Source organism: Staurois parvus, unplaced genomic scaffold (genome assembly GCF_062004578.1).
Source record: "Staurois parvus isolate SC_StPar_1 unplaced genomic scaffold, SC_StPar_1.0 ptg002678l, whole genome shotgun sequence".
NCBI classification, from domain to species: domain Eukaryota; kingdom Metazoa; phylum Chordata; class Amphibia; order Anura; family Ranidae; genus Staurois; species Staurois parvus.
Genome location: NW_028320474.1, coordinates 4,405 through 18,451, shown reverse-complemented (window position 1 = coordinate 18,451; position 14,047 = coordinate 4,405). Strand labels below are relative to the sequence as shown.

At 38.8% G+C, this 14,047-nt stretch overlaps 1 protein-coding gene across 2 annotated transcripts in view; it reads left to right on the top strand.

Moving 5' to 3' along the window:
- LOC149429962 (spastin-like) overlaps nucleotides 1-6,379 on the top strand; it is a 77,375-nt gene extending 70,996 nt beyond the window's left edge. For both annotated transcript variants that reach the window (XM_089666310.1, XM_089666309.1), the window contains 4 exons: nucleotides 353-432; nucleotides 2,262-2,332; nucleotides 2,839-2,879; nucleotides 4,441-6,379. In XM_089666310.1, coding sequence (XP_089522436.1) covers nucleotides 353-432; nucleotides 2,262-2,332; nucleotides 2,839-2,879; nucleotides 4,441-4,563 — 315 coding nt within the window. In that variant the 3' untranslated portion in view covers nucleotides 4,564-6,379. The remainder of the gene's footprint in view (nucleotides 1-352; nucleotides 433-2,261; nucleotides 2,333-2,838; nucleotides 2,880-4,440) is intronic.
- The last annotated feature ends 7,668 nt before the right edge of the window (nucleotides 6,380-14,047 follow it).

Genomic DNA, 14,047 nt, shown 5'->3' with positions numbered 1-14,047 from the left:
TGTACATGATGGCTGACAGGCAGGAGGAAGCATTCGTTTTTCTTAAAAAGAGCATTTTCTGTTTTTAAAGGCAAATTCCATTCTGCCAGTTACTTACGTGCAGGCAATAATTGTGAAAAAAGATAAATCCTTTTATTGCTTCATCAGGAGGAGTAGTCACTTGTGTCAATACATTTTGTATGTACCAGGAGCAGTTGACATGCAATAGGAATGTGTAGAGAGAGCTCCATTTTAAATATTGTGTATACAAGCTCAAAGGAAGAAATTACACACGCATTGTATTTGGTATGGCATGTCTGTGCCAAAAATATGAATCTTTTAAAATGGTCTGAACTATCTCTTTCCTAAACAGACAAGGCTTCTGCTTTTAAAAAACCTTTTAAGCAAGCAAGGGAACCCACTGACACAAAAAGAACTGACTCAGCTGGCCAGGTAGGTGCAGTGAGTTTTGATTAAATGCCAATGTACTCAATAAATTGCAAAGTCAGAAAGGAAAAATGTTATAGATTATCTATCTATGCACATACAGTTGCAAGAAAAAGTATGTGAACCCCTTGGGATTACGTGGAGTTTTGCATGAATTGGGCATAAAATGTGCTCTGAAAGTCATCTAAGTCACAACAATAGAAGAACACAGTCTGCTGAACATAATACTACACAAACATTAGATGTTGCCATGGTTTAATTGCACATAACATGTAAACATTCACAGTGCAGGGAGGAAAAAGTATGTGAACTTTTGAACTTAATAACTGGTTGACCTTCCTTTGGCAGCAATAACCTCAACCAAACGTTTCCTGTAGTTGCAGATCAGACCTGCACAACAATCTGGAGTCATTTTGGACCACTCCTCTTCACAAAACTGTTTCAGTGTAGCAATATTCTTGGGATATGTGGTGTGAATCGCTCTCTTAAGGTCATGCCACAGCATTTCAATTGGGTTGAGGTCAGGACTCTGACTGGGCCACTCCAGAAGGCGTATTCTGTGCTGTTGCAGCCATTGTTTTGTTGATATACTTGTATGCTTTGGGTCATTGTCCTGTTGCATCACCCATCCTCTGCGGAGCTTCAGTTGGCGGACAGATGGTCGTACGTTTTCCTGCAAAATGTCATGATAAACTCTGGAATTCATTTTCCCATCAATGACAACAATCCGTCCAGGCCCTGAGGCAGCAAAGCAGCCCCAAACCATGATGCTCCCTCCGCCATGTTTTACAGTGGGGATGAGGTTTTGATGTTGGTGTGCTGTGCCTTTTTTTCTCCACACATAGTGTTGTGTGTTCTTCCCAAACAACTTAATCTTGGTTTCATCTGTCCACAGTATATTTTGCCAGTAGTGCTGTGGAACATCCAGGTGCTCTTTTGCAAACTTCAACCGTGCTGCAATATTCTTTTTGGACAGCAATGGCTTCCTCCGTGGTGTCCTCCCATGTACTCCATTCTTGTTTAATGTTTTCCTTATTGTAGATGTATCAACAAAAATGTTAGCATGCGCCAGAAATTTCTGTAGGTCTTTAGCTGACACTCTGGAATTCTTCTTTACCTCATGCAGCATTCTGCGCTGTGCTCTTGCAGTAATTTTTACAGGACGACCACGCCTAGGGAGAGTAGCAACAGTGCTAAACTTTCTCCATTTGTAGACAGTCTGTCTTACCGTGGACACATGAACATCAAGGCTTTTGAAGATACTTTTGTAACCCTTTCCAGCTTCATGCAAGTCAACAATTCTTAATCATAGGTCTTCTGAGAGCTCTTTTCTGCGAGGCATGGTTCACATCAGACAGTGCTTCTTGAAACCAGTAAACCCAAAACAGGTTTGTGTTTTTTAAGGGCAGGACAGCTGTCAGCAACACATCCAATATCATCACATTGATTGGAGTCAAGGTTGGCTCACTCCTGGCTCCAATTAGCTCTGGGAGAAGTCATTAAGCTGGGGCCTCACATACTTTTTCCTCCCTGCACTGTGAATGTTTACATGTTATGTGCAATTAAACCATGGCAACATCTAACGTTTGTGTAGTATTATGTTCAGCAGACTGTGTTCTTCTATTGTTGTGACTTAGATGACGTTCAGAGGACATTTTATGCCCAATTCATGCAAAACTCCACGTAATCCCAAGGGGTTCACATACTTTTTCTTGCAAGTGTGTGTGTGTGTGTGTGTGTGTGTGTGTGTGTGTGTGTGTGTGTGTGTGTGTGTGTGTGTGTGTATGTATGTATATGTTTAATTTATTGTGTCATTTTTTTTTTTTTTTTATTAGGCAGACTGAAGGATACTCTGGCAGTGATATAACTGCACTGGCTAAAGATGCTGCACTTGGACCTATAAGAGGTATGAACCTAAGCAGTTTGGCTTTTACAAGGCTAACATGATATTGTACATATTAGCTTTGTTTTTGGCTGTAATTCTTTTTTTTTTTTTTTTCTTTTTAGATTTAAAGTAAGATTGTTATTGAATGTTCTGGAAATGTTGATGTACAAATGTTATCAAATTGTGTGGGATGGGAATGAGTCCCACTTAGGGGGCTTGGGGTGTTGTTGGTGTTACAAGAGTTAGATGTTTAGGATTTCTCTTGGCACCAAATTCACACAAACTGTACAATAGTTGATGTATAAATAAATGTTGATGGTATATTGTACTTTGTATCTTCATTATGGTTGTGATGTCTTTTCAAATTTGCTATGACAAAAAATCTGAGCACTTATTTTTATATTTGACTTTTTAATAGGTTTTATTTCATGTAGTGCATTTTATAGAGACATGGTTTCTTGGGTATGGAATGTGATGACCTGTAGATAAATGTGTGTTTATTTTTTTGTTTTTTTATTCTGTTACAGAACTGAAACCAGAGCAAGTGAAAAATATGTCAGCCAGTGAGGTGAGTGTGTTGCCGTTGAACAAGTTGGCCAAATTTTTATTTTTTTTTTCTAGTTCTGTATAGTGGGCACATTTGCCTATCTATCAGGTTTATATTGCAGCCCTGGTCTCCCCACTGCCTTTTTTAAAAACTTGAATTAAAGTGGTTGTAAAGGCTGAAGGTTTTTTACCTTCATGCATTCTAATTTTTTAGAAAATTTAAAACTAGAGAAAGCATCTGATCACACCGATGTTGGTGAGATTAGATAATGTAAGGGCAGAGGAGTCTGATAGTGCCTGCTGTACCATTTTACTTGTTTATTTTAAAAACTATCCTGTTCTCTATGCATTGCTTCCTTTGTGTGAAATACCTGATGATCCTGCCAGTCCCCTTGCTTTTCCTATTCCAAACTGACCACACTAGGCACAGAACACATCCATCATAGTGTGGTCCATTTCTGGTTGTGCTGGAGAAGAGTCTGCCTGTCCTCCAATGATCAGAATTGCCCCTGTTTTCCATGTTCTACAAGGTGGATGTTCAGATCTCAGCTAATGCGAGCTTTGACCTCAGGGTGCTTCAAGTTGTTATCTGAGTATTTTGCTCAGGTTCTTTAAATGGTTGTGTGTTTGTGGACCTGTTGGCAATCTGTGTTGCTATGTTCCCCATCCCTCAGTTTTATTGCTTCGGTACATCCCATGGTTTATGAATAGCTATCCTGTACTGCACGATTTAAGCTGATAGGAAATTCCCTTTCTTGGAATACAGTACAGGACATAAGTCACTTCCTTTTTGTTACCTGATCAACCCTTAGGACACTTTCACACTGATCCGCCACAAAAAAGCATATGCATTTTTACTGCTTTTTGCCATGCTTGCATTATTTAAAGGACATGTGACTCACAAACTGCACCAAAAACGCATCTGGGTTGCGTTTTTGAGACCTTTTCCATTTATTTCAATGGGGAAATGCGTGTTTGTTTTTTTAATTTTTTATTTAGTGATCTGACATAGGTACAATAAAAACGTAAAATTCACAAAATTAATTTTTTTTCCTTAGCTGAACAAGCATGCTCCAAAAATGCTGCAAGCAGGATTTTTTACACCGCAGCAGAAGCGCAGCACCCCAGTGTGACAACTTACATAGACCTGCATAGGGAGCTTTTCTTGCACTTCTTTTTTTTTTTTGTTATGCTTCAAAAACTCCTCAGTGTGAAAGGGCCCTTATTGCTTGCTGAAAGAAAAAACTGTAGCTTCATGGAGTGGGTGAGATTATTTGGTTATGCTCTAGGGGTTGCAAACTCCAATCTCCTGAAGGTAGCAGCATATAACCCAGGGTCTATGATAACTAGTCTTGTGTCTTGTACTCTAAGGCATTTTATAGGCAAGTCAGAATACCTATTTTGAAATATTTTTGCATGGGGACACAGGAAGGGTATGGTCCCTGATTGTTCCCAGTTCTGGGATTTCCCTAAATCACAAATGAAAACAGACTGACTGTACATATGTCCCCAAGTGATTGTCTTGTAAATAAATGTGAAAAGGAATCAGTGTGTTTTTTTTTTTTCTTTCCCTCTTCTTTCAGATGCGTAATATAAAATATTCAGACTTCCTGACCTCATTAAAGAAAATAAAGTGCAGTGTTAGTTCTTCTACCCTGGAATCATACATTCGGTGGAATAAAGAATTTGGTGACACCACAGTTTGAAAGACAACACTCTTCTTGTCAAAGGGTCTTCAAACCAGCTTACTAAATGGCAAATGTGATCCTGGAAGCCTTTGGAGGGATTTCATTAAAAAAAAAAACTGGAACCTAAACAATTTTAAAAAATGAAGCTCACCTGTGTGCACTAAATCTGTAGAAACCTAATAGGGATGTGAAAACGCTAATTCTTTTTTAAATAGCGTATTAACAGGATGTTTTCCTATATACTTTGGTTTTACTTATACGGGGCTCGCTGTTATCCAAGTCTGCTGAAAGATTGTCCTTACCAGATCAGCACTGACTTCACTGGATGGGGTAGTGGCAACCTTCATTTTATGCTGTGTTCATGAGCTCAAAAGGAATACTGGCTGTAGGAAGATCTGTGCCTTGAGTACACGTTCCAGTTTGGTTTTTTTGTGCCTGTCTTTTTAATAACTTAATACTTCCATATTTCTTTGGTATTCACCAACTGTGACTGTTTGTAAATGTGTATTCATTATGGAAAAAAAAAGGCTAAAGAAGATATTTGCTTTGCCAAAGTGGCAGTCATTTACTTAGTGTGCCAAAGAACACATTGTGGTGGCACAGAAAATGAAAGTGAACAAAAGCACATGAATACATGGTGAAGCAGCTGGCTTGTTTTGTTTATATGTTCAGTCCTGTAGCTCTCCTCACATGTGAACTGTCTAGCCGGTTGCAGTTTGTCAGATGATATCTTAGTTTATTTCTAGCATCTTGAAAAATGCATGATTTATTTACAAAGTATTTTGACAATTATGCTAAATGAATTTTTTCCAAATAACTTTTCAAAAACATGACTGTAATATTGTTTCCTCATTGAATTTGTTCTGCCATTTTTGAAATATATAAATGGTTCAAAAAATTTTAGAAATCATACTTGATATTCTGCTGCTTTGTTGTGTTGCATCATAGGGAGGATAAATAAATATTTGCCCTTACTTGGAAGATATGGGATGATGGGAAATGCAGAATGTGCCTCCTGGTGGCAATACAAGAATTGGGGAAATTAAAAAAAATGTCTACACCCTTTCCTTTATGTTTAAATCTCCTTTTATTCATGGTTCAGGAATGTAGGATGGACATAGTCCCTTTCCCCTTATGTAACAAGGAAAAAATATTGTGGTTTTTTTTTTTTTTTTTTTTTTTCATAAACCGATGGTCATAGTGGTATAGAAACAACTTTTGCATTATGAAAGTGTAAAAAGTTATTTTTTTTTCTATGCATTTGATTCCTAAAAGGCCATCCAGGAATTCATGTGGAAGCTTATTTAATTGTTCTAGTGGAGAGTTCTGTTGGCCATGAAGTTGCACACTTTCTCTGTTCAAAGTTATAAGACTAAACAGGAAAATGGTACTTTTGTTTCTGATCAATGCAATGAAAAACAAATACATAACATAAAAACAAATTACTTGGCCCACATGACCTTGGTGTTTTGTTCTGGTCTTAGAGCTATGTTGGCTCAGATTTCTTTAGGCTATGGTATCTTTATCATTTATCCTGATGTTGTCCTTTGTAGATCAAATAAGTCATTTTTTTCAAGGTGCAGAACCCCATTTTAAGATATCTTTTATCTTTAAATCATGACTAAATACAATTACCTTTTTTATTTTTCCTTTGGAAGGATATAATTTTCTTTATGGTTTACATTAATGTGTGAAATATATAGTAGCATTGTCTCAAGGGTTTGGAATATGAATAGAACAGTGTGGAAGAGCCTGTTGCGTTTGTTTTGCTTCTTGAAATTGATACACTGAACTTTGTTCTAAAATGAAATTAAAGTTGTGTTTTATACAGAAATCCAGTTTGTTGAAATATTTGGACTTTTGTGTTGATGTGCTTCTAGTGTTGTAAAGATAAACTGTGGATTGACAGGGCTGTTAACAAGGATTGTTACATTTTACATGTGTGAATTTGGAACCGAAAACTGAGTGTACTGGATAGTGCAGATTAAAAAAACAAAACAAAAAAAAAACATGTATTTACATTAACCAGTTTAAGACCAGCACATTGTAGCTTTACTGCTACAGGGCAACCGCTCTGTGCAGAATGCTGTATATAAACGTGATTGTGAATTTCTTGGTAGGGGGTGTGTGCACCAATCCTGGCTGTGCTGTGATACATTACAGCACATGCCAATCACCCAGTGATCGGTTCTTGGACTCATAGAACACAGCCAGGGGCAGACTGACAACTGATGGGGCCCCCGGGCAATAGGGGATCATTGGGCCCGTGTCCTTGCCCAAACTCAAAAAAGCCTATGAAAAAGGTACCAGGGGCATCTTATGGGGCCCCCTACTGACCCCGGGCAGTGCCCGAGTTTCCATATGGTCAGTCCGCCCCTGAACACAGCTCTGTCAGTGTAAACAGCGCAGAGCTGTGTTCAGTGACAGGCGATCTAGTTGATTTTTCATTCCCTGCTAAGCAGGGCAATGAAAACCACTAGATCCACAGTGAAAGCAGCACACAGTACACACACAAACATGTTCGGTACATATTTAACCCCTTGATTGCTGTAGATGTTAACCCCTTCCTGCCCAGTGTCATTAGTACAGTGGCAGTGCATATTAGCACTGATCACTGTAATAATGGCATTGGTGATGTTGGTGGCAGTCAGTTCCCCACAGCATCAGTCAGTGTCAGATTGACTGCCACAGTGTCGCAGTCCTGTTATAAGTCGCTGATCTCCGCCATTACTAGTATGTATAAATAAATACAAATTCCAGTATATATCCCAGTTTGTAGATGCTGAAACGTTCACACAAACGTATCAATATACACTTATTGGGATTTTATTTTTCACCAGACATGTAGCAGAATACACTTTGGCCAAAATATTCTTGAGAGATTTGATTTTTTTTTTTTTTTTTTATGAGATGTTTTATAGCAGAAAGTAAAAATATATATATTTTTTTTTCAAAATTTGTCATTCTTTTTTTCTTTTATATAATAAAAAATAAAAATCCCAGAGGTGATTAAATACCACCAAACGAAAGCTCTGTTTGTGTGAAAAGAAAAGATATACATTTTGTTTGGGTACAGCATAGCAAAAAATGGCCTGGTTGGGGCAAGTCTTCCGGAGGTCAAGTGGTTAAAGGTACTTGATTAGATCATATTACCAACAAAACCCAACAAGTGGAATGTCAAGTCACACCAATATTTGCTGGGTGGGTAGCCAGCAAAAAGAGATGCAAGCAGTAATGGATTCTCTGAGGTGGTCTCTGCAGTACTTCAAACAAAGAAAACTACAAGGTTGTCCCAACAGCTGGTACAAAGAGGGGACTGAAGTTGTAAGCTGCTTAGTAAAAGCACCTCTCCTATGTTGACATGCCCCTTCATGGGGGTTGAAGAAGGGAGGTACTAGGGCCTGTTAAAATAGCCTTGGGATGACTGTGTAGTAGCTCTTAAATTGCTCCATATCGTCAGGGACTGGAGTGAGGAATTGCTTAGAATGTAGTGGGTAAACAGATCGGGCCCAACTGGAAAATTACATCCAAGTCCTGGACTGGTGTAAAATGTGCAAACAAAGAGCTGGCAAAAGTTCAGTGGCTTTTTGAAAGCAAGCAGCAAAACCGCACAATAAGGCGGAGGAATCTCCCCAAATACCAGCACCTATTACAGCAGGGGAGAGAATTACTGTGCAAATAAATATACAAGAAATAAATTGATTAAAAACACATGCTGGAGGAAAAGGACTGGAAAAATGAGTAGGAGCATATTTTTGATATTTGTGGGACTTACAACGGAGAGATATTCTGTACTGTGCCTTATATGCTACATAGGAAACACTCATTCACAAATATTAAGGGGAGAGGTTTCCAGATTAAATTATTCATCAATTCTCTTTCCTCACATACAGTTTGTCTAGTATGAGTATGCGCAGACTCCTTTATGTAGATCGCATAATTTGGCAAACATAAGGAAAGATTGCTAATAAGAAAAAAATACCAATAGCTTTCCATGCCATTTCTTCAAAACACAGTGGGCATCCGAATTAACCATATTTAGGACTGAAAGTATGAATGCCAATCTAAGGTGAATGTTTAAACTCCTGTGTGCGAGCAAAAGTTTTGGCTTTTTCAAATGAACGTATCACCTGATCGCCGCCATTATTAGTATAAAAGAAAAAAAATCCCAGTATCTTTCCCACCATTTGTAGACGCTATAACTTTAACGTAAACCAATTAATTTACACGTATTGGGATTTTTTTTTTTTTTTAGCAAAGACATGTTGCCGAATACATTTTGGCCGAAATGTATGATGAAATTTGATTTTTAAATTTTTTTACTGGACATGTTGTATAGCAAAAAGTCCAAAATATTTTTTTTCTCAATTTTTTTTTTTTTTTTAATAGCACAAAAAATAAACGCACAGGCGATCAAATACCACCAAAAGAAAGCTCAATTCATGGGGGAAAAAAAGTAAATTTAATTTGGGTGCAGTGTTGCATGACTGCGCATTTGTCAGTTAAAGTAACGCAGGAACGTGACGCAAACCGCTTCTGTAACCGCTTCCTGACCGCCCTATAGCAGAAATACTAAAATACTACTACAGGGCGACGCACACACGCACACACACACTGCCCTGTAGCTTCAGATTGCCTTTCAGTACACAAGTCATCACATTTAACCCCTTGACTGCCAGGAAGACGCTCATGCACAATAAACCTCCATTGCTAGTATAGTGTCTGAACGGATCAATATCTTTGATCAGCACTATACCAGCGTTCACATTAGTATGTAGCGTCCCCAAAAACGCAGCGTTAGAGGGATCAGCCCCGGGCACCTGCGTTTAGCCCCTACGCTTACCCCCCCTTCTCCCCCAGAAAGTGCAGTGTCAGTAGGTCCCTGTCACTTGATACATTGCTCACAAAATTGCAGTGTTTGCAGAATCAGGCCTGATCTCTGTTAGCACTTGCCGGTAAATTTTGATGACTCTCGTATGCAGCAGAGTGCCAGTACTAGTGCCGCTCTACCTTTTGGTGAACTGGCGAGCACCAGCTGTCTAGTACATCCTGGTCTTTCAGATATCTCTTAGATTGTAAGCTCCCAGAATCAGGGCCCTCCTAACCCTCTTGTATTGAACTGTAGTTGCTGCATTGTCTCCTGTTATACTGTAAAGCGCTGAGCAAACTGTTGGCGCCATATAAATCCTGTATAATAATACCAGCACTGCAGTATGACTTGGTGATGTGGCGAGTCCCATAAGTCCAGTATAAGCCGGTGCAGTGGCGAGCACAAGTATTGTCCCTCAGCCACCAAGAATTCGCACACAGGCCTGTAGAGCTCCTGGTATCCTTCCGGATGTGCTTGCAAATCCCGATTGACAGCCCACAAATTCTGCAGCACCCGTACTTTCCCCATTCACTGCCCAACCCGGAATTCAGGTGGAAATAGCAAATTTAACTACTCCCCTTGATTTTTGGAGCTGTTTTTCACGGAATATCTGTATGCATTGATTGTGGATCAAAGCAATTTTATATGCACAATTTATCGCCACCAACCCAAATTCAAACCTTGCCAGACGAGTTGTATGGAAACTCATTACGGTTTCCGAATTTACCTTTTTCTTTTGGGGCTAACCGTCAACATGGGCATTACTAAAAGAAATGAATTGCGGTTGTATTGGTCCGCAGACCCGATTCATCATATGCCCGTGTTCTCTGCTGCCATGGCCAGGCATAGATATGAGAGTATAATGTGTTTTATGCATTTCAACGACAATACACTCTGTCATCCTCGGGGTGACCCTGAATTTGACCGGCTCCACAAAATTCAGTCCCTCGCAAATCACCTTAACCAAAAATTTGCAGATGTTATACTCCCCAGCAAAAAATCTGTGTTGCTGAGTCCCTCATTAATTTTTCTGGCCGCCTTGCATTCAAACAATTTTTCCCCAGCAAGCGTGCCAGATATGGGGTCAAGATGTAGAAGACCTGTGAGAGGACAACAGGCTATACATAAAAGTTTTGGATTTACGAGGGAAAAGATAGTCATGTGGAGCCCCCCGGATGCCCAGACTACATGGGGAGCAGTGACAAGATAGTTTGGGACTTGGCGTCATCCTTTTTCCATATGAGGTACAAGTTATACGTGGACAATTTTTATTCAAGCATGCCACTATTTGCCACATGTGCAAGTTCCAAGATTGTACAAATGTCTAAAGTGTGACCTAATGTGTGCCCACCATTAGAAGTGGGTGGATGCAGGTAGGAATATTCTAATGGTGGGCATACCACACATTTTCTGGCAGAGATTCCCTCTCCTTTCATTCAGTCCACAGGCTGCATACAAAAAAAAAAAAAGAACATAGTGTATATATACCCAACAAGGACCAGCGACATACTGGTACATCACTGGACTTTGGTTATACCAGGATGATGCCTACAGCTACAGGCATCATCCTGGTATCATTTTTTTCAGCCAGCGATCAACTTTCATGTAGAAGCAATCCTAGTGGCTGCAGGATTGCTTTTACAAGCAGCAGAAGATGATGCCCCCCTCCGCCTTCCACGGCCTTCTCGGGCAGTCCCGTGCCATCGGGGGAACCTGAGAATGCAGGCGGTGTTTCTGCCAGCTGACCTTTCTGCCAGCTGACCACCATAGAGCTGATTGGAGACCAGAATGGTGCCAATCATCTCTATAGTCTAAGAAATCAGAAGCTACGAGCATTTTATCACTTCAGTTTCGCAGGATATAAACAGCGCCATTTGTAAATTGGGAAAGCATCTGATCACACCGATTTTGGTTTGATTAGATAATGTAAGGACAGAGGAGATATCCAGAGTCTGATAGACCCCAGATTTCTCAAAAAAGAATATATGACAATGCCCATTGAAGTTATAGGGGATATTTGCATTCCCTGTGATAGCATTAAAAGTGATCAAAAAAAAAAAAAAAAAGTACAGTGTAAAAATAATAAATTCAAAATAACTTAAAAAAAAAAAACCTCGCCCCTCCCATGCGCGCACACCTGTGTGTGCGAGCGTTGACCCTGTGCCGATATGTAAACAGCGGTTGCACCATGCATGTGAGGTATCGCCGTGAATTCAGATCAAGGGCAGTAATTCTAACACTAGACCTCCTCTGTAAATCTAAAATGGTAGCTTTTAAAGGCTTACCTATGGATATTAAAAATGTACGCAGTTTGTCGCCATTGCATGGGGCATGCGCAGTTTTAAAGCATGTCATGTTTGGTATCTATTTACTCGGCTTACCATCATCTTTTATATCCTACCAAATAATTGGCCAATATATTGTGTTTTTGTGCATTAAAAGTAAAAAAAAGTGTGTGTGTTTTTTTTTTTTTTTTTAATTTGTTTTAAAAAATCGCTGCGTAAGTACTATGTGCCATAAAAAATTGTAGTACCCACCATTTTATTCACTAGGGTGTCTTCTTTAAAAAAAAAAAAAAAAAAAAAAAAAATGTTTGGGGGTTTAAATTAATTTCCTAGCAAAAAATACAGATTTTTTTCATGTGAACAAAAAGTGTCAGAAAAGGCTTGATCTTCAGGTGGTTAGAAGAGTGAGTGATGTGCGGCATAAACTTCTAATACTGGGCATAAAACTCCCCCACCCCCCAAACGATCCCTTTTTGGAACGTAGACACCCCAAACTATTTGCTGAGAGGCATGTTGAATCAATATAAGAATTTTATTTTTTTTACCACAAGTTTTTAGAAAATGACAATTATTTTTTTTTGCACAAAATTGTCACTTAAATGATTTATTGCTCACACATGCCATGGGTATATGTGGAATTACTCCTCAAAATACATTCTGCTACTTCTCCTGAGTATGGGGGTACCACACGTGAGAAATGTTTTGGCAGTCTAGCCAAGTACAGGACCCCAAAATCCAATAAGCACCTTCAGGCTTTTAAAGGGCTTTATTTCCTCATTACACTTCCAGACTACCTGTCACAGTTTCGGAGGCCCTGAAATGTTGTCAGGATAGCACCTAACCCCCCCCCCAAATAACCACTTTTTGGAAAGTAGACACCCCAAGGAATTTGAGAAGCATGGTAAGTATTTTGCAGATCTCATTTGTTGCCACAAGTTTTTGGAAAATGAAGAAAAAAAACCAAAAACCTTTTTTCTATTCTTTTTTTGTTTTTATGTTTCTGCAAAATGCTCACCGTGCCTCTTCTTTTTTTTAAATTCCTTGGGGTGTCTACTTTCCAAAAAGGGGTCATTTGAGGGGGGGGGGGGTTGGTGCTATCCTGGCATGTCAGGGCCATCGAAACTGTGATCGGTATTGAGGAAGTGAAATGAGGAAGTTGCGCACCTTCATGCTTTCAAAGTGGTCATTGAATTTCAGGCTCCTGTATGTGGCTAGGCTCCCAAAAAGTCTCACACATGTGGTATCCCCATACTCTGTAGAAGTAGCAGAATCTATGTTGGGGTATATTTCCACATATACCCATGGCTTGTGCGAGAAATAAATCATTTAAATGACAACTTTGTGTAAACGAAAAAAAATGTTTTTGTCATTTTCCAGAAACTTGTGGAAAAAAAATAAATCTTCCATGGACTCAATATGCTTCTCAGCAGATAGCTTAGGGTGTCTACTTTCCAAAAAGGGGTTATTTGAGGGTGTTTGTAGTATCCTGGTATTTTAGCACCTCAAGAAATGTGATGAGCAGTCAAAGTAAAAGCTGTGTAAATTCCATTATCTATACCATAGTTTGTAGACGCTATAACTTTCACACAAAGCAATAAATATATACTTTCTGGGATTTTTTTTTTAACCAAAAACATTAGCAAAATACATTTTGGGCTAAATTTATGACAAAATTTTAGTTTTTTTGGATATTTTTTATGACCGAAATGAGAAAATACTGTGTTTTTTTTCTTGAAAAATTTTTTTGTTTATAGCGCCAAAAATAAGTGCACAGGTGATCAAATACCACCAAAAGAAAGCTCTATTTGTGTGAAAACAAGGACATAAATCTCATTTATGTACCGTATTGCATGATCGCGCAATTGCCTGTTAAACTAGCGCAGTGCTGTATAGCAAACAAAATGGCGTAAATTGCAGTATCTATACCATAGTTTGTAGACGCTATAACTTTCACACAAAGCAATCAATATACACTTATTGGGATTTTTTTTTACCAAAAACATGTAGCAGAATACATTTTGGCCTAAATTTATAACTAACTTTGAGTTTACTATATATTTTTTATAGCTGAAAGTAAAAAATAGTTTCTTAAAACTTTTCGGTCTTTTTTTGTTTATAGCTTGAAAAATAAAAAGCGCACAGATGATCAAATACCACCGAAAGCTCTATTTGTGTGAAAAAAGGACATTATTATATTATTATTATACAGTATTTATAAAGCGCCAATAGTTCGCTCAGCGCTGTACATTACAAAGGCGGACAGAACATGTGACAAAACAATACCAATACAATGCAAAACATGAGGGGATTGAGGCCCCTACTCTTTCACATAAATTTTGTTTGGGTG